This window comes from Eptatretus burgeri, chromosome 6 (genome assembly GCF_056783735.1).
Source record: "Eptatretus burgeri isolate ZD-2024b chromosome 6, Ebu_testis_v1, whole genome shotgun sequence".
Lineage (NCBI taxonomy): Eukaryota > Metazoa > Chordata > Myxini > Myxiniformes > Myxinidae > Eptatretus > Eptatretus burgeri.
Window position 1 is genome coordinate 86,308,698 of NC_140966.1, and position 27,763 is coordinate 86,336,460.

General features: G+C 46.3%; 1 protein-coding gene and 1 pseudogene across 10 annotated transcripts in view; one reads left to right on the forward strand and one right to left on the reverse strand.

Moving 5' to 3' along the window:
- LOC147025250 (uncharacterized) overlaps positions 1 to 21,931 on the reverse strand; it is a 68,246-nt pseudogene extending 46,315 nt beyond the window's left edge. The window contains exon 1 of the transcript XR_015059409.1: positions 21,827 to 21,931. The product of XR_015059409.1 is annotated as an uncharacterized LOC147025250 (transcript). The remainder of the gene's footprint in view (positions 1 to 21,826) is intronic.
- LOC147025248 (A disintegrin and metalloproteinase with thrombospondin motifs 6-like) overlaps positions 1 to 27,610 on the forward strand; it is a 416,527-nt gene extending 388,917 nt beyond the window's left edge. For 8 of the 9 annotated variants that reach the window (XM_085886030.1, XM_085886034.1, XM_085886035.1 and 5 more), the window contains 6 exons: positions 7,848 to 7,980; positions 19,813 to 19,942; positions 21,852 to 22,056; positions 22,541 to 22,717; positions 22,867 to 23,023; positions 26,885 to 27,610. In XM_085886030.1, the coding sequence (XP_085742156.1) occupies positions 7,848 to 7,980; positions 19,813 to 19,942; positions 21,852 to 22,056; positions 22,541 to 22,717; positions 22,867 to 23,023; positions 26,885 to 26,994 (912 nt within the window). In that variant the 3' untranslated portion in view covers positions 26,995 to 27,610. Of the gene's footprint in view, positions 1 to 7,847; positions 7,981 to 19,812; positions 19,943 to 21,851; positions 22,070 to 22,540; positions 22,718 to 22,866; positions 23,024 to 26,884 lie in introns of those variants that run through there. The other variant, XR_015059408.1, reaches the window with a different exon arrangement.
- Positions 27,611 to 27,763: the final 153 nt, after the last annotated feature.

Consider the following 27,763-nt stretch of genomic DNA (forward strand, 5'->3'; position numbering starts at 1 on the left):
CTGGCCCATCCCAATCCCCTTGAGATGCTAATCAACCTGCTACAACCACGAGGCACGTGGTCGGCCCATTGGCCTCGTCCACAAACGAGGCTCCCTCTCTGAGATAATTTGGTGAGCAGGATCAATGTCGGAAAACGAGCCACGTGTCCAAACAGCCACAGATGACGCTCACGGACTATGTAGGTAACAAAACTCATTGGAATCTCTCTCAGCAACCGCTCGTTGGACACAAAGTGACCAGCAATAGCCAAGGATTCTTTGAAGAGACCTGGTACCAAAGGAATGAAGTCTCCGTTTCAGATCCCTGGAAAGAGTCCAAGTCTCACATCCATAGAGCAAGACTGGAAGCACCAATGACCTGAAGACTCGGACTTTTGGCCTCCCGCCCAGGTACCGGCAGCGCCACACTCCACCATGATCTAATGAATCCATGACTCCCCAGGCCCAACCCAGACGTCTGTTAACCTCTGGCTCACAGCCAGCAGAGACATGAATATCATTGCCAAGGTGAGTGAATCTCTCTGTGACCTCAACACCCTCACCACAAACAGGTACAGACAGGATACAAGATGTCATTGAAAGCCTGGATCTTAGTTTTGAGCAAGGAAACCCATAATCCAAGTGGCTCCAACTCCTCATTCAGCAACTCGAGGGCTCCGAAAAGGATATCTAAAGTCTCCGCAAAGATGACTGCTTCTTCTGCGAAATCAAGGTTAGAGATCTTGACATTTCCAAACGATGCACCGCAACTTGATCTCTCCGACATCCTCCCCAGAATCCAGTCCATACAAGTGCTGAAAAGTGTGGTGGCCAGTACACACCCCTGACGAACTCTAGTAACAACTGGAAATAAGTCACAGATGGTACCACCACATCTCACCACTCTCAGTACCAGAGTCTAGTTCAGATATCAGATTGATCCCTTTTGGTGGCATCCCACGAAGACAAAGAATCCTCCAGAGGGCACTCCGATTCACTGAATCAAATGATTTACAGAGACCAGCATAAGCTGCAAGCAGCCCCTGCTGAAACTCTCGTCTGCATTCAGTGAGGACCTGAAGGGCAAGGCTCCGGTCAATCGTTGACCTCTTTGGTGTAAAGCCTGACTGCTCTGGATGTTTGTGCTCAAGCAGATGGTGGCGAACCCTATCGAGAATTATCCGAGCAAAGACCTTGCCCGGCACTGAGAGCAGCGTCTCCCCTCGATAGTTGTTGTAGTCCTGGCGATCACCCTTCCCTTTCCAGAGAGGGACAACAAGGCCCCTCTTCCATTCAGTTGGGATGATGCCTGTGTTCTCAGCAGAGTACAGAACTGCATGCAACAACACAAGTCCAGCATTTCTGCCAGCCTTGAGAAGTTCAGCATGGATGCCACAGATCCCTGGAGCTTCGCCCCATTTTAACCGTTTTACCGCAGGCTGTGTTTCCACAAACGAAGGTTGACCACAGTTGATTGGAGTATCAACAATATGGATAGTAACACCCCTGACATCCAACTCAACTTCTGGTGGATAAGCCTGGTACAGCCACTCAAAGTAACCTGCCCAGCAGGCCTTCAAGTCGTACTGCTATGTCAAGAGCTCACCACCCGCCCGCTCTAAATGCAGTACACAGAGGGACATGCTTGGAGGAAAACAATGCGCGAATTCCCCTGTAAGGAGGACGAGAATCACCTGACTACAGGTGATGCTCCATCCCCTCACAGATTCCTCACACATAGGCTTCCTTTTCCACTCTTAGCGAACGTACAGTTTTGCGCCTCAGCTCCCTGAACAGCTGAGCTCTGCCATTAAGGCTGGTTCTGAGACTCTGGTCAATGGTATCCAGTGTCCCTTGAGAGACAAAATTCTTCTTCACCCTCCGGTGAGTTCCAAGATATCCACCGGCAACAGGAAGGATGGTGGTCTTGAAGGCACTCCACTACTCTTCAGGATCCCCCAAAGCACCCAGACCCCCCCCACCCCCAAATCTCCACTTAGCTCGTTCGCGAGCTCTTCAGCGACCCTCTCACCCGAACCCTAGCCCGAACCTAAACACTGAGATGTAAACATCCACAATGATTTGCACTACCCTAAGCTTACATTTCCTGATATATATATATATATATATATATATATATATATATATATATATATATATATATATATATATATATATATATATATATACTTTGAAGGGAGTGGGAGGGGTCTGATAAGCATTACGCAAAAGAACTCGAACTGCAATACTTGTCCACTGGGTGAAAGAGAATGACATAATCATGGCAAAAGTTGTAGTGTTATCAACCAGGTCACCTTGTTTCATAGTAAGACATTCCTTTTATCAATATTTAGGTCAAAAGACTCTTGGGTAAAGGGAAACATAACTGACAGCCAATTTGACTTATAGCATAAAAATTAAATTTATAAAGCACCAGCAACAATTATAATTGAGAGTGTATGAATATAATTATTTTTCTTCCACAGCCGGTTACTTTGAGTGGTTGTACCAGGCTGATCAACCAGCTGTTGAGTTGGACGTCAGGGGTGTGTACTGGCCCCCACACTTTTCAGCACTTGTATGGACTGTATTCTTGGGAGGATGTTGGAGAGATCAAGCTGCAGTGCATCGTTTGGGAATGTCAATATCTCTGACCTTGATTTCGCAGATGATGCAGTCATCTTTGCGGAGACTTTAGATATCCTTTTTGGGATCCCTCAAGGTGCTGAATGAGGAGTCAGAGCCGCTGGGATTACGGGTTTCCTCGGTCAATACTAAGATCCAGGCTTTCAATGACATCTTGGATGCTGCTGTCCTGTCTGTGCCTGTTTGTGGTGAGCATGTTGAGGTCGTGGAGAGATTCACTTACCTTGGCAGTGATATTCATGTCTCTGCTGGCTGTGAGTCAGAGGTCAATAGAATCTGGGTTGGGCCTGTGGAGTCATGGATTCACTGGATAATGGGATGTGGTGCTGCTGGTACCTGTGTGGGAGGATGAAAGTCCGAGTCTTCAGGTCCTTCGTGCTTCCAGTCTTGCTCTATGAATGTGAGACTTGGACTTTGACCAAGGATCTGAGACGGAGACTTAAAGGTCCCATGACACCCAAAAGTACTGAAATGGCATATATATATATATATATATATATATATATATATATATATATATATATATATATATATATATATATATATATATATATATATATATATATATATATATATATATATATATATATATATATATATATATATGTCCTATAGGAGTTTTTCATTGTGATTTCAGATCTGACAATGTTTTTTCACAATACTCGTTCTGTAAAATGTAAAATTAAAAAAACAAACCTCTTCGGGAATGCCCCTAAAAATCTGCCAAAATCTACTGAAAGGGGCGTAACCCACATGACGTCATCTCCAGGACGACAAAGGCTGCACGTAAATTACTTGGGTTGGTGGTCACCATGATTGTATTGGCTTTCTGTGTGTTTCCACATTTGATTGATCGACTCAATCGCTTCGTTCATTTCTGCTTTAAAAAAATCAAACATTTGGTTTTGAATAATGGATGACATGGACTTTGATTTGTCTGGTAGCGACAGTGAGTGTGAGAGAAAGGAAGGATTTTGGTCTGAATCACATGGAGAATTGTCGGATAACGTAGTCACGGGAGGTGAAGTTCAGGCAGCTGGAAATGAAATACGGCCTTACCAATTTGAGTCCGACGCAGGACAAGCAGATGAAAATGGCGATGAAATTCCCGGATTTCATGATGATCGGGAGGACATCGAAGGAAGACTTGGCAATAACAACTGGTTAGACTAAATCCTTTTCGTTATTCAATAATGTAAATTCGACTTGCATACTGCTCGATATGAGAAATATTTTAGTGAGGTGACGTGACTAGCACAGCGCAGTGGACATGTTGCACCGTGGAGAATGAATCGCAAGGCCAGAGCATGTCATCGGCCCTATCTCTCCGCGCATAAAGCAAAGCAATCTCGCTGTCCGGATACGATGAAAACTTGTGTGCAGAACACACCTTGTGACACAATTGTCTGGAGTAGTCCGATAAATCTGACGTTCTGTTGCATTTTTATTTATTTTACTCCTACTGTCGTCATGTAGCGCCAGTAGAAAACAATGAAGAAAAGAGAATAATAAAAGAAAGCTACAGCACATCAGATTTATCGTCCTAGTCGGACGGACGACGGATTTATCGGACTAGTCTAGACTCCTTGTACCTTGTACCTTGTGTTGACAAGGAGTTGACAAGTACCTTGTATTGGCATGCACACAATGTTTAAGTCAATGCGTAAGAGTCCCTAGGCTATGAGGCCATGTAATAGGAGTATCGGGGATTTGAGGAAGCATGAAGTGGGAATTTTGTCAGATATCCAAATGGACATTTATTGTCGTCATTATTTTTTATATTGGGTGGGCACTGGGCATGGGTATTCCTGTAGTGTTACTTGTTGTTTGTAAGCTTCATTGCAAGGGTATACACAAGTCAACAAGAAGATTTCTTTTCTGTTGCAGTTTTCATTTCTTTGTGCAGGTCTTCTCATTATCTTTGCACTATATGTATATATTTATATTTAATAATTGTACTTTACATTTTAATTGCTGAAATATTTTGGGCAAATTACCATGTGTAGTCAGTATTAATTCCTTTACAGTATTGCAAAAAGTATATTCGTTTATTTGCCGGTGCAAACTGTATTATTCTGACCCACTTTTACAGTAACAAAATATATTCCTCATGTGCCTTAACAAAGCATGTTGCCTACCCGATACCTTTGTCGATGTGTCAGAGAAGCAGGGACGTTCATTATCCTAAGCGAACCCTCCACCAGAAACATGCTGCATCACCAATATTGTCTTAAATTAGAAAATTCTGAAATGAATTATGCTTGCTCCCTAATTAAAAAGTGATTCACATTGCCAACGGCCTTGGTATAAGTGCATGTACAACAACAGTGCTGTTAGCTTGCCTCCGCTTGTAATTTATTTCTCATAACTTAGACGGAGCAATCAATACCAACAAGACATTCATTCATCAGAAGACGATCAGTGAGATAGCAAACACATGTGCACAATGCATTTGTACGTACTTTATACAGAGAGTGACATCTAATCAATCCACTCTGTGCAAGTCGCGTTCTGGAGATGACATGAACGGTCACATGACCTGCGGTTCGCTGAAGTCAACTTTTTTGAGGGGTGGGGCATAGCAAGTTGTGAAAAGCACAAGAAATGTTCGAAATATTGGTCTAATTATCCCATTTTTTAATTTAAAAAAGAAACATGGGTGATTTCTTCACTCGGAAGGTCAAGTTAATGTATAAATAACCAGAAAGTTTTGAGTGTCATGGGACCTTCAATTCCTTTGGTACCAGGTCTCTTCGGAGAATCCTTGGCTATCGCTGGTCGGACTTTGTGTCCAACGAGCGGTTGCTGAGAGAGATTCAAATGAGATTTGTTACCTGCATAGTCTGTGAGCGTCAGCTGCAGCTGTATAGACATGTGGCTCGTTTTCCTGATGCTGATCCTGCTCACCAGATTCTCTCAGCGATGGAGTCTCCTGAGTGGAGAAGGCCAATGGTCCAACCATGTGCCTTGTGGTTGCATCAGGTTGATCAGCATCTCAAGGAGATGGGGATGGGCCAGGCATCTGCCTGGGGGATGGCCAGACAGAGGCCCCTGGAGTACCGGCAGAAAGTGGACGCAGCAACGTGCTGCTCTGGCGCATGCTCCCATACCTGACCTGACCTGACCATCAATGAGCACATGGTCAATCTCCTTTGCCACACCACCAGCGTTGGAGTACCAAATCCAGCGATGAGCGTGTGCTCGCTTAAAACACAAACCAGCCACCCAACCACCGACTTCTTGCAAAGTCAAGGAACTTAGTTTTATTCCGGTTCACAGTTCCAGACCCATGAGGACCAACACATGTCTCATAACCATCCCTATCAGTTCCAGTCAATGCATTGAAATCCCTCAAGACAAGAAGAGTGTCTTGCCTGGGGCACTGATCAACCACAGACTCGAGCGTGGCATAGAAGGTGTCCTTCACGGTGAGATCACTCGCCTCAGTTGGAGCATGTACACAGACCAGGGAAATGACACCTAATGAGTGACAAATCCTTAATCTCATAATACGCTCGTTGACCGGTGTTACCTCAATTATCATTGAAGTCAGCTTATTGGACACAGCTACAGCAACTCCTTGGACATGCTAACCATCATGGCGACCAGACCAATAGTAGGTGTAACCTCCCGCCATGATCTCGCCGCAATCCGGCCTCCAAACCTCAGAGAGTGCTGCAATTCCGATTTCCAAGCGCTTGAGCTCAGATGATAACAGAGATAGGTGATCATTCTCTCTTAGGGAAAGGACATTCCAGGCACGCACCCAAAGTGATTGCCGCAGGTGAACCCAAGGAGACTGCCGTCTGGTGGATGACACCTCAGCACCACCCTGACACACACTACCGCAATCTGACCTTGGAAGGTTACCCCGTGGTTTCCCTCCTATCATCAAAGATTGGGGGTCCCAAAGGCTTTTCCCCAATCCCGTCATCTGGTGAGATGCCCTTCGAAGGGAAGCTGCACAGGAGGTACTCTCACGGAGTGGGTTTTCAAATTTCTTTTTGCTTTTGGTACGTTTTGTGGAATGAAGTGTTTTTATGGTGGCTGGAGTGCAAATCCTGCCAACAACCTCCTAATAAAAAGTAACCCAACTGCAGGAGGACGTCCACAGACACATTTGGTTCACAAGGAGCTCCTCCGCCCTTTGTATACTAACGTTGTTACAGGAATGGTAAAATGCAAACCATGAACAGAGATTGGAAAAACTACTTCACCAGTTAGAGCTTATGTGAAGGCATTACATTAGTTGAAAATTGATTGCATTTGTTATGATGACTGATAACTAATTACTGCATATATTTGATAGGAAACACTGTCATTTGCTTAAATTTTGATGTGAAACACAAAAGAGTGTTTTCTATACACATTGTTCACACCTAAATCTAATTCCAACTCGGTGTAAATCATCTGGGCCATTCTTGCAAACCAAATTTTCAACCTCTCAAATGCAGAAACACTCCCATTTGGGAGATCAGCCATAGAGACCTTGTCAGCTGAAGTTGGGTGTGATGAAAGTGTTACATAATTGTGAGCAAAGTAGCTCAAATAAGCTCATTTGGCTGAAGAAAAAAAAATAGATGAACAAAACAATGATCATTTGAGTCTTAGAATAGGGGATGGCAGGATGGCCTGGAAGCATGCACACTTGCCTCTGAGCCATCTAGCCTGGATTTGAATCCTGACCCAGCTATAAAATGTCATCCTGGTATTTCACAGGCAGGGTGATTTATCTGTGTGTGTGTGTGTGTGTGTGTGTGTGTGTGTGTGTGTGTGTGTGTGTGTGTGTGTGTGTGTGTGTGTGTGTGTGTGTGTGTGTGTGTGTGTGTGTGTGTGTGTGTGTGTGTGTGTGTGTGTGTGTGTGTGTGCTGTCCCTTGGATGGACGTTAAACTGGTGTCCCATCTGCTGACATTTGTTGGTGGACATTAAAGATCCCACGGTGTCTTTGGCAATGATTAATTGAGCTGTCCCTGGCACGCTGGCCAAATGTCAAATTCCTGCTCTAACCTACAGTGGCACTGCATCAGTGGCACAGCTGTGCTTTCGGCAATGATGCAACCAGCAGTCACATGTTGCATACAAAATTAATGAAAAAGTCTTTGACTCATGTTCAAAAAAGAAAGATCAGCTGCAACCATGATTTAACAAAAAGTATCTTATGTGCCATTTGTGGAAACCAGTTAATCTCTCAAAAGAATTCTCCACCAACCCCTTGCCCAAGATTTTGTTACAGGAACAAAACCGTGGCATTCGCTATCGCTTTAATGTGCCAATCGCTGCAAAGGATGGTGCTGACGGAATGTACACCTGGCATCGAATACCCTGGTCTCCTTGCTCCAGGTCCTGTGCTGGAGGTATTGTTGAAATTGAACTATTCTAGATGTTTTGTACCAACGTTTAGTCCAGGTCATTGTTCTGCCCTCACAAAACAAGTCTGTTATCTTTGTCACAACTTTATGAATGAGGTTAATCCACGATGCAGTTAAAATTTCTGTATAAAGTAACAACTCAGCTAAGCTCCAGAGCCTGAGCTCCATATGACTTGGATCAACATTCTCAAATGTGAAACCTTAACCAAACAAGTAAATATGTGCAAACGACAAAAAGTGAAGAAAGAAAAGTTTATTAACCAGAGAACATTTACGCGATAAAGAATGGGAAGACGAAGTACTCTGTGGTGTGTGCTATCGTGTATTAGCGCATATGCCATCAAGTCAAGCAAGGATTCATGGAGTTTATATGGTCACATGTTTGTTCGAAATTCAAAATCAAAGGATGCGATATAAATCAGTCGTTCTTTTCCTTGCTTATACGGCTGAAAAAGATGACGATTTTTGATTTGTCATTTCAATAATACGTTGTGTTAATGGCAAAGGAGCAAAAAAGGTTTCTTCTTCAAAACAAATAAGTAGGAAGACTGTTTAAGTGGGCCTAATACTCAGCTTCAGGTGCCTGATGAAATGTTGTGGATTAACTAGTTCTGCTCTGGCAAACTTTGGTGAATTATCAATGTTGGTTGTCCTTCAAAGAGAATAAGGCTATCGATATAAACGATTTTGATAATTCCAGCACAAAACCAACTGTCTGCGTTGGCAGCACAAATGAATAAACCGTAAGAATTAAAAGGTTGGAGTTATCTGCCGTGAAGGGTCACAAAGGAGCTGATGTTTCAGGCTTTACCCTTCCTTGGAGCAAGCTCAAACAATGGCTGCACCAAACTTCTTTATTTACCATCAGGCTGTATTTAATTTGTGTGTGTGCCAGTGCGATTTTGTTCGAGGCCAGGGGGTGAATACGTGAGCACCATGTTTAATTTTCACTGACGTGGCAATGTATTTCTGGGTTTTTTTGGTCGATCCTTAAAATAGAAGTAGAGGCAATACCTGTGTTTCAGAGTACACTTTAATCCATCAGGTGACCAGTTTGTCATGAATGTTTCATCCTTAATGAGCTCTTGTGGTATTCTGCAAGTCTTCTCCTTGTGCCTTCAGCTTGTGATTTTGCTGTTTTTTTGGATTCGTCTAATTTCTAACATAAAAACCTGGACTGTAAGGAGGTGCACAATTGGTTAGTTTTACTCACCATGTATGTTTGTCATCTCATTTTACTGAGACCATGAGACATCTCTAACTCATTTGGTTTTCAAAAACAATTTTTGGTGTGGAACTTCTACTTGTAGTGAAGATTGGTGGCATGAGAGCCTTGTTTGTAGCATACTGTTGTGGTTACCAAATTCGCAAACCACCATTCAGGTCCCTTAGGTGAGGTATCTCGGTAAGTACATGTGTAGTTAGGCCCAAACCCTTTGTCTAGTGGGAATACATGTCATTTATGCGTGCTGCGACTCTTCAGGATAGCCGTTTTTCTTTTACTATCTTTATTTTGGACCAACCGCCATTGTTACCACCACCAGTCACAACATCAACCACCAACCACAACGCCGCTTCACCACAACCGCCACGACCTTCACGTCACACCTCGCAACCGTCGCATCGCCACCGTTCTTGCGCCGCTTGTGGGTACCGGTGTTGGACTCGTGCAGGGCGCGCGCCGAACAGCGTGTACAAAATCACGGATTTTGTGCTTCAAAAACGGATCAAAAACGACACACGCCCACTTTTTGCCGTCCAATCGGTGAGCGAGGGGCGATTTGGCCCCGCCTCCAGGGCGTTGGAGGGCGATCGATATATGCAAATTTATGGATCAAAAAGCATTCACGCCCACTTTTTCTCGGGCCAATGGGGAGCGAGGTGAAAGGTCGAAGGGAGGGGGTCAAAGATGAGAGGGCGAAGCCACGGGGCTGATATAAGCGACCGTGTTCGTCAGTCCAGGGAGTAGGAGAGTCGGGAACAGAGAGTTAAGACTTCGCGGGCGGTGGAGTTGGCAAGAAGGAGCTGGTCGTCGTGTGCGTTGGAGTAGGAGCGGAGGGGACGGAGCTGTGGAGAGGCGGCGAGGGCAGACGAGGGGGTGCTCGCATCGTGCAGGGAGCTGCACCCCAGGGAGGCCGACAGCGCGACCTGGCCGAGGTGGAGACGCTCGTCGCGGGACAATAAAAATCCTCTATACCCCGAGCATCAGCAACCCCCTCCTGTTTCCCCCCGCGCTGAGATAGTGCGACCAAGGGGGCCCCTTTCCCACCCCCTACCAGACACTGCCCGCGAGGCCCGCGGAGTTGAGGGACCATCGCCGCTCCGCGTCTCATCACCAGACGGGTAGGCCCGACCCGGTCTCGGCCTCAGGCCCGCCTCATCTTTGAGGGTATTCTTTCCTTGGTTTTGGGTATGTGTTGTCGGCGCCGTCTGTGAAGTAAAATTGTATAAGTGTTGCCGTGTGCTCGTGTAATCGGTATTAGATCTGCATTGTCGCATTTGCTTTTTGTGTAAATCGCATTGTTTTTCTTTTCTGTGTGCTTTTGGTGGAATTGAATATGTGTGCTTTCCGTTCGTCGCGAATAAATGTGCTTTGTGTTGAACTGTTTCCCGCTTCGCTTCGTCATTTCCTTCATTGAATCCTCATCTTGCTTCACGTAAAGGGTTGGTAGTGGGCTGAATACGCCCGATAATTAATCGAACCATCGAGGTCGACGAATAACACCGCTCGGTTATCCCGATAGTACGGAACGGGTCGCTTAAGTGGCCCGTGTCCGAAGTCGACCTGCGGCGAGGTGCGATCGCCCGGTCTACCCTCCGCGTGGGTACTTAGGTAGGTCGAATTTGGCGAGCAACCCTATCCCACGCGGGGGCTGATTGGCTCGATCGCGGTGAGACCGAAAGGTCCACCCGTGACTGGTTCCCGGCGTTAGTCCGAGAGGGTCACGACTGGATTGTCCGTCCGGTGGGCGACGTGCCGCGATTCGAGTTACGTGACCGTCAGCACGCCGGCGGGCGCGAATCCGTGACACTGGTGTCAGGTCGTGCGATACAAATTCATCGCCCTCCTCTCGGCACTGGTATCGGAGAACAGGAAAACGGGCTCTCCTGTCTCCAGCTAAATTCACGGGAATCGGTCCAGGGGTGAGAGAAGCGACCCCCGATTCCCTCCAAATTACGAGCGAGCGAAATTAACCCTTTAAGAGAAGCAAGATGGCGTCTCAAGGCGAGCGGGAGCCGGGGGTATTAGAAATGTGTAGTAATGTAGAATCCATGGTCCAGGATGGAATCCCCGTGCAGGAAATGTTGATTGTGCAGGAACACGGACTCGCCCAACTGAACCCAGAGCCCGAAATGGGTGCGGCAGCGGCCGCGGTGTATGACACCTCCCCCCCCCCCCTCTCCACCAAAACCCTTCCCCAACCCCTGCCGAAACGGCTCACTCAAGCGCACCCGACATGGCCCAGCTATGCGCCATGCTGGCGGCAATGACAGCGAAGATGAATGTGAACATGAACAAGCAAATGGACGAAGTAAAAACAAGGATGGATGCGAATACACAAAAAATGGATGAAAAGATGGATGCGAATACACAACAAATGAACGAAAAGATGGATGCGAATACACAAAAATTGGATGCGAATACACAACAAATGAACGGAATGGAAACAGTCATGAAAAAAGAAATGAAAGAGCTACGGGGTGAGACGCAGAATATGGGCCGATGCCTGCAGGCGGGCATGAAGGCCGTGACCAGGGAGCTGGGAATGGCGACTCCACCTGTGGGAGCAAACGAGCTGGAAGGGGGTGCAACGGCTGACAGGCCCGCGGTGGAGGCGGGTAAAAAAATAATTCGGGGGGCGTGTTGGGCGAGGGTCGTGACAGAGGAATCGACGGTGACCAAAAGGGAAAAATTAAATGGGGAGACCAAAACGTGTGAGACGAGACACGAGGTGACGACAACAGAAACTTATAAATGTATAGAGACACGGGAGACAGAAAAAATAGAGAGACAACACGATGAAGACGGGGTAAGTGACGCGCACACACACACGGAGGTAGTGGAGGATAGTGAGGTTGAGCTCGCGGAGCGTGTAGGGACCCAGTGCGAGCACCTGGATGGCCTCCTCCAGGAACGAGGGGAGGGAGTATGCCCCCTTGAGGCGAGTCACGACCAGGTGAGTTCGGTCGTGCTTTGCGAGGTTGAGGGGACGAGTGCTGCGAACGGGTGCTTGGAGAGCTTGGGGGGTATAGAGGCCCCGGAGACCCTTGTGGGGACACGAATCCCCAGTGTGGTTGTCCCTGTGTGTGTGGTGCAAGGCGTGAGTGCGTCCCCGTGTGTGGAAGCGACCCCGTGTGTGAGTGGTGTGGTGGCGATGGTGCCGGAGTACGTGCTTCCCAGCACGCCGAGTGTGGGTGAGGCACGGTGTGTGAGTGAGGCACCGCGGGTGAGTTCCCCCGCGTGTGTGAGTGAGGCCGTGTGTGTGAGTGAGGCACCGCGGTGAGTGCCCCCGCGTGTGTGAGTGAGGCACGGAGTATGGATGAGACACCGCGGTTGAGTGCCCCCGCGTGTGTGAGTGAGGCACTGCGGGTGAGTGCCCCCGCGTGTGTGAGTGAGGCACGGTGTATGAGTGAGGCACTACGAGTGAGTGAAAGGCCGCGAGTGCGTGGAGCCACGTGTGCGAGGGAGGTTGCATGCGTGAGTGAACGGCCGAGTGCAAGGGAGACCGTGTGTGTGAGAGAGCGGTATGTAAGGGAGATGTCGGTTGGCATGCGGGAGCACGCAGCCGCGTCTCCCGGTGTGAATGTGATGGAGTGGACTGTGTGCGTCGTAACACGCAGGTGTGCGTGAGTCGAATGGCGACGACGACGGTGACAGAAGAAAGAAAGCCGAGTAGCGGCTGTAGTTGTTTCGGGGACGGCCGTGTGCAAGGTCGCTGTGTGCAAGGGAGACCGTGTGTGTGAGAGAGTGGTATGTGAGGGAGATGTCGGTTGGCATGCGGGAGCACGCAGCCGCGTCTCCCGGGGTGAGTTTAATGGTGTGGACTGTGTGCGTCGTAACACGCAGGTATGCGTGTGTGGAATGGAGACGGAGACGGCGACATGGGAGAAACGAAAGCCGGGTAGCGGCTGTAGTTGTTTCGGGGACCGTGCCGGGTTCACCCAGCCGCGAGCACGAGGTTCGTGCTGTGCAACGCACGAGACCACCACGTGCTCGCTTGCGAGAGTGAAGTCCCGGTCCGGAAACGCACGCGGTGGATTTGCCGATCCCGCGGACGGACAAAGTTTAGGCAGGTAAATGGATTTGGACCGGACGGGTTCTCCACGCGATCGTGTGTGTTAAGCTCCAACGGGCAAAGCACATGTGTTCGCGTGGGGAACCCTTCGAGACGTGGGGCTTGTGTTTTTTTTTTATGCGCACGGTGACGTCATGGCTGCACGTGGGGTTGGAATCCGGCAGGAGGGGTATCCCGGCCGGATGGTACCGTCCAAGGAGGGACGAGGTACACGTGCAGCTGCATGACGTCACGGGCAGGTGCAAAGTGCGCGAGCTCTGAGTTGCCGCGCAGGTGCTGCGCATGGAAAAAAAAAAGAGAAAACAAGCCTCACTTTCGGGTGCACAGGATTCCTGGGCAAAGGGTGGAAGACCCCCTTGACCCTGGGCACAGGATGGAAACTAGTTAGGGGGAAGGGTTAGCTTAGTTAGACCGACTCCATGTGGCAGGGGTAAGTCCTCATGGAGTCCGTGGAATGGATTAGTTAGAGGGATTGTAGCGAGATTTAGGTTGGGAAATAAAATGAATTTTTGATTTATTTGAGGACAGTGACAGACCTGTGAATGTGTAGAGGGGATGTAGCTTAGCTACGTAGTGTTAAAAGGAACGTGCTGTAGTTTAAGGGACGACGTGGGAGCACGAGTTAGTTAGGGGATGCAGATAGAAGGATGGCAGAGTTCAGCGGTGTGTGTGTTGAAGAGTTGTGGGTTGTGAGGTGAGTACATGTGCTTGGTGAATGAGTGAGGCCAGCGGGTCTGTGTGAGTGGAGCGAATGGGGAATGCATGGTGCGATGAGTGATTGGGGGGAGGAGTGACTCCCGCCCAAGGGACCCCGGGGTCAGAGTAAAGTGAGTTAGCTGGGTTAGTCAAATTGAAAAATGGAGGTCGTTTTGTTGTTGGTGGGAAAGTAGGCTCGAGACCCATTTGGAGGGGTGCAGGAGCCCTGTTGACGGGCTTGGGAGCGTGGCTGCGAAAGGTGAGTATCGCTGAGTGGGTACCCCGGGCACCAGGCTAGTCGGCCGTGGTAGGCCAAGGGCCCATGGGGGGCCGGGATAGCGTAGTGGGCACGGGTGCGCCTGCTTGGTGCGGGGGCCCGGGGCGCCATTAGCCGCGTGGGCAGTGTTGTGGGCAAGGGTGACCCTCGGAAAGGGGCCTGGGAAGCCAGCCTGCCACGTGTGCGTTTCAGGGGAGGTGCCATGGGGGGCACTCCCCGGTGTTAGGGAGCTGGTAGGCTCGGAGGCAGTGTAGTGCCCGGGGGTGCCATAGCGGGAGATTCGGCAGAGGGTCGTGCCTGCCAAAAGGGAGCCACGTGTCCCAGCCATGAGACCGTGTGAGGGCACGGAGAGAAAATTGGGGGGCGAGGCCCGAAATTGTGAGGACACCAACACAGGCGACGGGAATCTGGGTTGTTAGAACCAATAGTTTAAGCCAGAGGCGCTTGTTGAAAGCCCCGGGGTAGTTTAACAGTTAAATGGATAGGGTAGAATAGGAGATGTACCCCTCCGCACCATCCATCCCCTCGCTCTCGTTGTGGGCCGCTGGACCCACTTGGTGTTAAGATCGCCGAACTCTGGGGAGGCCATTCTGAGGCTTCGTTGGGCCTCGACACAGGACGTTAGCTCTCCCTTGTTCCCCTCCGGGAAGGGAACGTAGGGGTTGGGAGTAGGCTAGGTGACAGGATAGGTTAGCCGAACAAAGACGATAAAGGGGGTTAGGGGACGATTTATAGTGGGGAAGTAAAAATAAAAACAACAAAAAAAATAAGTTGGGGCTAAATTGCGGTTTGACAAATTAAGGGAGTGGGTATGTACAGTGACAGGCAAAGGCGATAGGTTGGGAGGGAGACAGGTAGGTAGGTCCGAGCCCGCCTTCCGAGTGGCCAGCACCACCGCACTCCCTCCACCAACCTCCACTGAACGGCAAAGGCTGGCCAACTTCATCGGCTGGCCGTGTTTTACTTCAAGGCAGAGGCCGGCCAACTTCATCGGCAGCTGTTGTTTTGCTGCAAGGCCTGTGCCATCGGCTGGCCGTGTTTTGCTTCAAGGCCTGTGCCGGCCCACTTCATCTGCCGGCTGGCTGTTTTTCTTCAAGGCCTGTGCCGGCCAGTTCATCTGCCGGCTGTGTTTGCCTGTAGCGGCCTTCTCTGCGGGCTGTGTTTGCCTGCTACCTTTGCCATGCCATGCCCACAGCCCCTGTCCACCAGCCCCGTTCAATTTTTGCTTTGCCCCCCCCCTGTTCATTTCCATGTGCGCCAGGATCCGCAAGGCAACAGTTTGCAAGCTGCAAGAACTGCCCTGTTGGCAGCTACAACACGGGCCTGCAGTGGCGGCCCGTGCACCGTGTTTGTGTTCACCCATCCATTCGTTGTGTTCATTGCGTGTGCCACTTGAGCTGGCACGGAGACTGCGTTTGTGCAGCCCATGCACCGTTGTGGTTCGCTGCGTTCGGTTCAAAAGGGAAGGCCTTGGACTGCGTGTGAGCAGCCAGCCATGTTCCCTGTCACCTGCATTGTTTTGAGCCAGAGACTGCATGCGAGCAGCCTGGCTCCCTGCTAACTGCTTTTCTTTTGCAGAGTTCATTGATCCTGGGCCATGGTTTGGTGTAAAATTTGTAAGTTAAGGTTAAGATGTACTGTAAATATGAGTGCGCCCCCGGCATGTATGTCTTAGCGCCGGCAATTTTATTTAAGTCGTCCGTGTGAGTGAGTTTGTTTAGGTAGTTACGCAGCCCTCAGGTTATTTATTTTGGGGACACGAATACCATGAATGTCGCACTCAGGGATCCGTAGGTAAAATGTACTAGGGGAAAACCACACATGATGGCACACGAAAATTTGACGACTCGGGACGAGTCTGTAAAAAGGGGAGGGGGTAGTGTTGTGGTTACCAAATTCGCAAACCACCATTCAGGTCCCTTAGGTGAGGTATCTCGGTAAGTACATGTGTAGTTAGGCCCAAACCCGTTGTCTAGTGGGAATACATGTCATTTATGCGTGCTGCGACTCTTCAGGATAGCCGTTTTTCCTTTACTATCTTTATTTTGGACCAACCGCCATTGTTACCACCACCAGTCACAACATCAACCACCAACCACAACGCCGCTTCACCACAACCGCCACGACCTTCACGTCACACCTCGCAACCGTCGCATCGCCACCGTTCTTGCGCCGCTTGTGGGTACCGGTGTTGGACTCGTGCAGGGCGCGCGCCGAACAGCGTGTACAAAATCACGGATTTTGTGCTTCAAAAACGGATCAAAAACGACACACGCCCACTTTTTGCCGTCCAATCGGTGAGCGAGGGGCGATTTGGCCCCGCCTCCAGGGCATTGGAGGGCGATCGATATATGCAAATTTATGGATCAAAAAGCATTCACGCCCACTTTTTCTCGGGCCAATGGGGAGCGAGGTGAAAGGTCGAAGGGAGGGGGTCAAAGATGAGAGGGCGAAGCCACGGGGCTGATATAAGCGACCGTGTTCGTCAGTCCAGGGAGTAGGAGAGTCGGGAACAGAGAGTTAAGACTTTGCGGGCGGTGGAGTTGGCAAGAAGGAGCTGGTCGTCGTGTGCGTTGGAGTAGGAGCGGAGGGGACGGAGCTGTGGAGAGGCGGCGAGGGCAGACGAGGGGGTGCTCGCGTCGTGCAGGGAGCTGCACCCCAGGGAGGCCGACAGCGCGACCTGGCCGAGGTGGAGACGCTCGTCGCGGGACAATAAAAATCCTCTATACCCCGAGCATCAGCAACCCCCTCCTGTTTCCCCCCGCGCTGAGATAGTGCGACCAAGGGGGCCCCTTTCCCACCCCCTACCAGACACTGCCCGCGAGGCCCGCGGAGTTGAGGCACCATCGCCGCTCCGCGTCTCATCACCAGACGGGTAGGCCCGACCCGGTCTCGGCCTCAGGCCCGCCTCATCCTTGAGGGTATTCTTTCCTTGGTTTTGGGTATGTGTTGTCGGCGCCGTCTGTGAAGTAAAATTGTATGTGTTGCCGTGTGCTCGTGTAATCGGTATTAGATCTGCATTGTCGCATTTGCTTTTTGTGTAAATCGCATTGTGTTTTTCTTTTCTGTGTGCTTTTGGTGGAATTGAATATGTGTGCTTTCCATTCGTCGCGAATAAATGTGCTTTGTGTTGAACTGTTTCCCGCTTCGCTTCGTCATTTCCTTCATTGAATCCTCATCTTGCTTCACGTAAAGGGTTGGTAGTGGGCTGAATACGCCCGATAATTAATCGAACCGTCGAGGTCGACGAATAACACCGCTCGGTTATCCCGATAGTACGGAACGGGTCGCTTAAGTGGCCCGTGTCCGAAGTCGACCTGCGGCGAGGTGCGATCGCCCGGTCTACCCTCCGCGTGGGTACTTAGGTAGGTCGAATTTGGCGAGCAACCCTATTCCACGCGGGGGCTGATTGGCTCGATCGCGGTGAGACCGAAAGGTCCACCCGTGACTGGTTCCCGGCGTTAGTCCGAGAGGGTCACGACTGGATTGTCCGTCCGGTGGGCGACGTGCCGCGATTCGAGTTACGTGGCCGTCAGCACGCCGGCGGGCGCGAATCCGCGACAATACTTTCCAAAGAGCTGGATCGTCCAAACTAGATTACCAAAATTACTGGGACTGTACGGAAGGATGGAGGGTTATTATTTTGTCATCTGTTAATTTCGATTTCTCATCAGTTATCAGGTTAAATTTTTAATTCACAATCTTACACATTGCTTTTCATCCTCCATCGTTAAGCATTCGTACATACATCCTTTGTACAACTCATACATACATCTTCTTGCTCTGACAAAGTTTAAAGCCTGAAATGTCAGCACCTTGTGATCCTTCACTCTTAATCTTTTCATTCTTATATTTTATGGTTGATATACACTGCCGGACATATTGTCTACAATTCATAACTGGGCCTAAAACACATGCACTACAGAACCGGGCTTATCACATGCACACTACATAAATGGGCCTAATGTGACACACCACACTACAGGGCCAAACACACATGCATTACACAACCAGGCCTAGCACACGAGCACAACAAAACTGAGCCTAGCAAAATATGCACAATCCACAAGTGGGCCTAATGTGTGCACACTACACAACTTTGCCTCATGTACACACTCTACCCAACCAGACCTAATGTATGCACACTATGTAACCTGGCCTAACATGCTGCATGCAATACTTAACCGGGCCTAACACACACACACACACACACACACACACACACACACACACACACACACACACACACACACACACACACACACACACACACACACACACACACACACACACACACACACACACACACACGACTCGACCGGCTGAGCAAAAACGTCCGACACAGCCAGGACTAACCTGCACATTCTATGCAATACTGAGCTTGACATGCGCAACACCAATATGCGTTTCTCAACCAAGCTTTACATACGCTATACAACCAGGCCTAATACACTGCAACACAACCAGTTGGAACATTGATGAAGAAATGAGGGTGATTTACATTCGCAAATTCAACAGATTATAGACAAGAAGCAGGACAGCCTACTTTATATCGTTACGACGCCCACTTATAAGAGTTTGCCAGTGTAACAAAGCATCTCAATGCTCATGTATCTGTCTGTCCTTTCTCACAACATGCTACCATGATAGTTAAAAAAGTACAACATGCTGCTAATGTCCCGAATAAGAATGACAGCAGGTCTTGTTTTATAGTGCCTCCATGGATTTAATGGGTTTAGTGCATCTGTCATTCATGCATCACATGACGATTGACGATCATGACATAAGACGGTCAGGACTTTGCAACTCACTGGGTATTCTATGAAGGGGTTTCCTGGTGGTTTTTCTCGCTGAGCACCATCGATGGAAATTGACAAAATGGAACAGAAAAGGAGATCACAAGACTAATCAAAGGCGATGTTTCTGAAAAAACGGAAATAAAACAAGATATCCACAACAAAATTACAGATGGAATTTTTAGCGAGAGGTGACAGTCACATCAAAGTGGCAGGGAATCTCATTGCTCAAGCTTTCACTTTATTTTGTGGTGCAGGCAGTGCCCAATCTTTTGTATTGAAAAGCTCTCCAGGAATCAAGTTTTGGTGAGCGTGTTAACCTGTTCATCCAATAATCTATCAAGGAACTCAAAAGACTCCCTTTCAGCATCCTGCTGAGAATGATTCATATGCATCAGTTACCCATCCTGCTCCCTGACCTTAGACACCTTTAGCCAAGCCTAATAACTCTGACAGTCAGGAAAACAATGGTGTCGTTCCAACCAGATATACATTGGCTGGGCAGAGAGCATTTGTTGGTCACTTTGAATTGCAATGTTTATCATTGACCCTTACCTTGAAAGTGTAATTTGCTTGATTTAAAGCTGAAAGGGATTTTCATTTTGCCAGTTACACAAACAACAACCTTCTGGGTTCTGCTATTATTGTTTTAAAGGGTTATTGTCAATATCTGCTGGACCTGTGAGCCATGAATGGAGTCATGTAATGTGTTTTGTACATAGCGCCGTACATAGCTTTCTTGTTCTTATAGGAACACAAAGACGTGAAGTGGTGTGCCGTAACACCGAAGATGGTACGACAGTGCAACATCAATTTTGCGCACGTGGTAACAAGCTCACCGAGAATTCACGTCCATGCAACACTGAGGCTTGTCCTGCAGAGTGAGTAAGACAAAACTTTCAAATCCAAATCACAATTCTATAATTTGCCTGCATTACCTTCAACCCCTGGTCCAACATCACCATTTCTTTATGTGATGTTTAATCACAAATATCATGCTGCAACTTACTGGCCAGATATTCATTGTGAGGCCTGATGTTTAAGTGCCCCGATACAAATTTTATGTCTCAAAAGAACATTAATCTTAATGTCAAAATTGTAATTATGCCAAAACATTTTTTTTGGTATATCTTTCCTCTTTGCAGCTAATAAAGAGCAATTCCTCATAAAAAAAATCTTTTTTTTGCCCAGTGGCGACCAAGGAGCACAGTAACTGATCACATCGGTGGGATGAGGGTTATTTGTTGACGTACCATGACACCCTCGCACACATACCATTCTAGAAACTATTTCAATGAGCAAGTTATTTTGGGAATTGCAAGTTTTCCCGATTTCAAATATTTTGATAGATAATTGTAGAAGCTGCAGGGAGATCATAACTAAGAATGTTTGTTACTGTTACAGTGGAGCAAAGGATAAAACTATGAGGAATTGTGGCTGAATGTGTATTTAACGTGACCATACAGGTATTAGATACTATTATACAAACTAAAGCAATTCTAAAAGTTAAAATAATTTGCCATATCTTTTGTGAAATTCCCAGGAATGTTGCAAGTGCGAAAAACGATCTGACATTTATTTGTCAAAGAAGCCAAAATTTGCCATTTTTACCTCTTGCATCAAAGGTTTTCATCACTGTCTGTCTGTCTGTTTATGTGTTTGTCTGTTTTGTGCGGGACAACACTGAGTGGTTAGTTAATATGGGCCCGAGATCCAGCAGGGTCTATTACCGCACCAGTTATTGGACAGGATTATAATAAAGTGAATCCTTGAGATAACCAAATAAACACAATCATTGGTGCAAGAAAATGGCGGTAAAACAGGGCTAACCATTTCTTGTGAAATACATCAACAATGTATTCACAACAGACACAATAAACACAATCCCAATAGAGATACAAAAAAACAAAAACTAACTGCCTGAGCAACAATATTCACACATACACACACACACACACACACACACACACACACACACACACACACACACACACACACACACACACACACACACACACACACACACACACACACACGCCGGTAGGCGACAAGGGTGGTCGCGACATAATTGCATACTAGTCATACAGTTTTGACGGATCGGGCTGAAAATTTTTTACAAAGAGGTTGATTATAGTGTGCATAAAAGCGCGGAAGCTGATTTTTCATTTTCGAAAAAATATATATATAAAAATATTTTTCGGATTTTTTCAAAAATTTCAAAGTCCCGTTGCGAGGTAACGGTGGCGTCCATAGCAACGGTACTCAAAAGCATACAACTACATGCTGGTATGAACCTACCAGTCAAGTTTCATCAAAATCGGTTGACTCCTCTAACCTCCAGAGCTGTCCATTACATACAAACAGACAGACTGAAAACCTGAGAATAACGGTAGTCTCGCGACCACCCAACAAGGCAAGAGGAGGAGAAAGGCACAGTATGAACATCAGGGGTGTGTTCCATTAACGATCGGCTTGTAGAGTTGCTTGCCAAGCATTCCATGCCAAAGTGGCACATCACTAGCTGACTTCCACATCGAACCAGACCTGAAGTCTCAATCTTCCACTTCAACTACAGCTACATCATCATCAACCACAGATTGAATACTAATTTGCATAAAGGATCTTTAAGTTCAAATCTTATAATAACAATTACACACATAATCTTTTGGCTTTCATATCAAAATCCAATGGCACTGAGCACATGGAAACTTGTTGATTGTGTGTGAAAGCTGCAAAACTTGGAAAGCATTAATCATCTGTAATACCAAATTGATGTGACTTGTTTTGCAGATGGCTCATCGATGAGTGGTCAGAATGCAGCCAAAGTTGTGATGGAGGTGTACAGTCACGTACTGTGAGATGTGTGCGGCGCGTTATGCTTGACCGTAATGAAGATGTGCTCGATGAAGAATGCATGAGCAAGCGACCTGTGAATTCGGAAGATTGCAACAATCAGTCATGCCCACTGCGGTGGCATGCACAAGACTGGTCTGAGGTGCCCAGGGGAGGTGGGGAAGTTTAAAGGAAATATTTGTGATTTTGATATTAAAACAGTATTTTTCTGGAGAAGCTGAGGTCATATTTACAGGCAGGCAAAACAAACTAGAACGGCTGCAGTTAGGGACAGGTTGGAATGCATATGGTTTCTATTTTGAAAGGTTGAATCAGGAAAGGATTGGAATTCTGGATTCTAAATTTAGTTTGTATTAGACTTCACTTTCATCACTAACAATGTTAGCCATCAGCATCAGTTAAGCCATTTGTAATGCAACTTGTTTTGAACAGTGTTGATTACATATTGAACAGTGTTGATTACATATTAACAGCAGTGCTTACGGTGATAGGATGAAGATGATGTCAATGTAAATGGAAAGTTATCATGATATTGCTGTGATGGTCGAAAAATTTCCTCCATTTTGGCATTGTAACCCATTCCCTCCCTACACCTTTCTCCCCACACATTCAATTTTCTCGAGTAGTGCACCACGCGCTGTGGCCCAGGCTTCAAGCATCGTATTGTCCAGTGCAGAAGCAGTGATCTATCTCACACATTCCCACCGTCGGCCTGTCCGGCTGAAGGCCGTCCACCGACCCGCGTCCGATGCTCCCGCGGCCGCTGCCCACCACCTCGATGGGTCACTGGAAGCTGGGGTCCAGTACGTCTAAACACTGCTCACTGTCTTCATACTGTTCACCCCATTATACCTCTATACAAGTGATAATCATAATGTTGTTTATGTGAGAAAAAAAACACAACTTTACAGCTTTCTAAATCCACTGTCCTTCCCAACCTACTTGTCTGAAGTGTTCTGCACACTGTGGCGTGGGACAGCAAGCACGAACAGTGCGCTGTGTAGCACACTCTGGCCAAGCTTCAGACGGATGTAGCTCTGCCTTGCGTCCTCTCGCCATGCAGCAGTGTGACACCAAGTGTGGCACACCACCCAGCATTACTGCAGAGGGTGAGAATGGACGTGGCAGGGTCAAAGAATGTCATGCAAATTTCTGAATATAAAGAAAACCAATGTTTGTCCCGAGAGAAGTAAAATTACTCTAAAAAGGAAGTTTCGGTTTTTTTTTTTGCCTTGAAATAAATTTTGCAACCTGGCTTTTGTTTATAATATAACAAGTTTGGTCACACAATCAATATAACGAGGTTATTTAGACTTTAGTAAAACATCAAGAAGATTTGGTTCACGAGTCAGTAAGTGACCACTATATTCGTTATGAGTGTGTGTCTGTCTGTCTGTCCCGAACATAGCTCCGTGGGTTTTGATCCGATCTTGATAAAATTAGGGTGCGATGTTTGTATCATGATCTAGTTGTGTTTTCCGGAGAATAGGCGTGCTGCGCCCATTATGGGCGGAGCCACGCCCAAAAAACGTGTTTTTAGGGGGTAGCCGGTTTCAAGTTACATCTTCTCTGAGGGGGTTTGTCGAATCTGGAAGGGGTTTCAGTATTTGGTTAGCCCAATGGCACCTGCATAGCCCCACAGAACTCGATTTTTCATTTTCATCCCAAGGTCAAGGTCACGAACTTAGAAAATGTCAAAAAAAATCAATAAATTGGGCATCGAGCTCCTAGGGTTTTCAACTGTTTCGAATGAAAGTTGGTATGCAAGTCGTGCTCTTCGAGTACTACAACTTTCATCATTTACGTTTTTCCCGATCCCCGCCAGTTTGCCCGTGGCGTCCCCTCGAAGGTCAAAAATAAAAAAGGCGAACCGTGTACATTGCCCGTGAACCATCGCTGTCGCCAGACTTGTGTTGTTTATAATTGTAACAAAAATTAACTCAGGAGTGCAACACAGCTATGATGGGCCGAATGGCTCCTCATTCCATTGTTTAAGGTCATAAAGGATTGTGTGACCACTCGTTAAATTCAATGTAGTCCCGCGGAGACTGCAGATGCTTTATATGTTAATTTCCTTTCTGCATATGGAATATAAATATTTAAGTGCGATTTGTAAGAATCCTGACAGAGCATCCCAGTTAACACAAAAATATTGTTACATCCTAAAAACATTATGCTAAACATTATGAAAGCATTATTCTGTCGGATATTAAATCATTTAAACGTTGTATTGAATAACATTCGTTTTATTATAACATTTTTTCCACGTGATGATGATATTACGAATTCAGATCATGAATGATGAAATGTTTTGAAAACATTTTAAGCATGCAATGTTTTCTGATATTGTTTTCATGGTGTTTTAAAAACCCTACAAAATATTGTTTCATAACCTTTTTCAAATGTGAAAAATGTTTTTGTTAGCTGTGATGGACCTTCCAAGGTGGAGGTACAAGGCAAGTTGTGCCCATTTCGCCACTGAGGGGGGCACACAACATATGACACCAGATAACCCAAAGCGCCATTATTTTGGTTCACGAAAAAATATTTTCACGAAAAATATAAGTGACCACTATATTCGTTATTGTTGTGTGTCTGTCTGTCTGTCTGTCTGTCCCGAGCATAGCTCCGTGGGTTTTGATCCGATCCTGATGAAATTTTGATGGGAGGTTTATATCATGATCAAGTTGTGTTTTCCTGAAAATGGGCAGAGCCACGCCCAAAAAACGTGTTTTTAGGGGGTAGCCGATTTCAATTTGCATCTTCTCCTAGGGGTTTTGTTGAATCTGACAGGGGTTTTGGTATTTGGTTAGCCCAATGGAACCTGCATAGCCCCATGGAGCTCGATTTTTCATTTTCGTCTCAAAGTCAAGGTCACAAGGTCACGAACTTAGAAAATTGCGATTTTGACATAAAAAAAAATTTCTTCTCCGAGGGGTTTGTCGAATCTGGCAGGGTTTCGGTATTTGGTTAGCCCAATGGCACCTGCATAGCCCCACAGAGCTCGATTTTTCATTTTCGTCCCAAGGTCAAGGCCATAAGGTCACAAACTTAGAAAATTGCGAATTGTGTTTGTAGGGGGTAGCCGATTTCAATTTGCATCTTCTCCTCGGGGGTTTGTCGAATCTGGCAGAGGTTTCGGTATTTGGTTAGCCCAATGACACCTGCCCACAGCACTCTATTTTTCCCACAGCCCTGCCCTTAGCCCATAGCTACCATAGCCCCATAGCCCCACAGCGCTCCCTGCCCATAGCCCCACAGCACTCTATTTTTCATTTTCGGCCCAAGGTCAAGGTCACAAACTTAGAAAATTGCGATTTTGACATAAAAAAAATCTATCTTCTCCGAGAGGGTTGTCGAATCTGGCAGAGGTTTCGGTATTTGGTTAGCCCAATGGCACATGCATAACGCCACTGAGCTCGAATTTTCATTTTAGTCCCAAGGTCAAGGTCACAAGGTCATGAACTTTGAAAATTTCGAATTTTGACATAAAAATCAGAGACCGCCCAAACTTTGGGAGCTAGGATGACAATATTTTTTTATGAATAATCTTGAGGTCATTCCCCACCTAAAGTCTTTAAACCATTTTTCTCTACCTCGAACACCTTGCCCGTGGCGCCCCCTTCAAGTTTGTTTTTACGCTGATTTCATCAAAGTATGGATAATCCGAGGAGTGTGAAATGCCATTTAGCCTATATGACGTTATATTGTTCCTGGAATGTTCCAGAGGAAGTTTTGCACCAAAGGTCATAATTCTTGACCTTTGACCCTTAAAGTTCACAAAGGTCAAATTTTCAAAGTTGTGGGAATCGAACCAGGTTTTCGACCTTCTTCGACGAACTAACTCCATTAAGCTATAGCACGTATCCTGTTTCCTTATTTTAATGTCCACAACATTGTTTTGGGACCTTTAAAGGTTATGCAAAGGTCAAATTTTTAAAGTTGTTGAACGAAACCGGGTTTTCGACATTTTGCAGCTAATAACCTGTCACTCGTACCACATCATGTTGATCATTTTTATAACTTGGTCAAACATTATCACATTGTCTCATCCTTGACTTCTGAAACAATCTACATCGTCAAATACCGCTCGTGAACCATCATCGTCTTCAGACTTGTCATGTTTTAATGTCATTTTGATGAAGGACTGAAGTTTATATTGTGATGTTGACTTTCCAAATGTGAAACTATTGTGGTTCAGCAAATATTGGGGAAATTGGCACAAGGTGTTAGAAACGAAAAAGTCACAAATAACCAAGCAAACATCCATGTTATATACATACATACATATATGTATATTTATATCTAGATGTATACATATATATATATATATATATATATATATATATATATATATATATATATATATATATATATATATATACTGTGTGTGCTGTCCCTCAGGTGGGCGTGAAACTGGGTGTCCCATCTGCCTGATTAATTCTACATCCCTTTAATTTGTTAATGTTAAATACGTCACGGTGTTTTTCGCATAAAGTTGGCGAGCTATCGCCAAACACCTCGACCAAATTTGTAATTCCTGCCATAACCTACAGGGAGCACAGCTACACTCCCAGTAATGATGCAACCAGCAGCCACAAGCTGCATACGAAGTGAATTAATTCACCCAAAAGCTATTCAGCTTGATTGAGCTGGCTTCCAAAAGTGCTGTTTAACTTATCGCAGTTCAACCTATCGCATGTTTTACTAAACAGATCTCTCCTGTAAAATGGACTTTGATACTTTTAAAATTGTCGTCAATATGTAGCCATTACTAAACAATCCCAGTTGGTTCCATCATGGTGTGGGAGTTCCAGTGTAAGGAAAAATATTAAATCAACAAACAGTGATTTAAGGTAAACTAGCATAAATCTGCCAATTGGCAGAAATCTGGTGTGTCTGTCTGAATGGTGTGTGATATCTACTCCACATGTTTTTGGGGTTTTTTGGCCTTATCACAATCCCCACAGACTGCAAGGATGTCAACAAGGTGGCGTATTGCCCTCTGGTGCTCAAGTTCAAGTTCTGCAGCCGGGCCTATTTTCGCCAAATGTGCTGCAAGACGTGCCAAGGCCACTAGTTCTCATCTGGCTCGTGGTGCAAGTTTCAGCTTCACTGCAACACAGATGAGCAGTGTGTTGTTTTCGGAAAAGTTGGGGTAATACTCTAACAATGAACTTACATTATTTTGGAGCATTACCCCTGACTGCTGAATCTATTGTCATGAAAATGAATGGTTCAAGCAGTCTGCAATGAACTACAAAAGACCTTTATTATGAACAATAGGTGGAAGCCCGAGCTGCAACTAGTTGGTTCTACTCGGACAGGTTTTTAAAAATAAATCATTTGCATTATGAATGAAGGAAAGAGAAAAAGCAAAAAATGTGGAAAAGGACATTCTTATTGTTTGTTTTATTCCTCTTTCTCTTAATGCTTATTTCTTTATCACTGTTATTACCAGTGGACCTGCTTAAGGCTTGAACTAGCTTTGTGGTCATGAGGCCTCATCTAAATAGTTTCTGAATGACTTATTTGATTGTTGCTGTTATTATTTGTTATTTTATTTATTTTGTTCAAGATGAAAAACACTTTGGTTGGTAACTTAGTTGCGAGTAGTGAAGTGGCACATTTGTAAGGAGGTGAAATTTTTAATGGCAATTGTCTTGTTGAGCTCAAGAAAATTCATCCTTGACCTGTATTGTCATTTCAGACCAGTTTATTGTCTGGACTTTTAAAGAACAATGGGAGTATTACCACACGGCACATTTTGCTGAATCTCATATGATAAACGGTGCTCAATGTACAACGGATAAGGTGCTCATGTGGTTTTCATTGTAAACTTAGGGTAC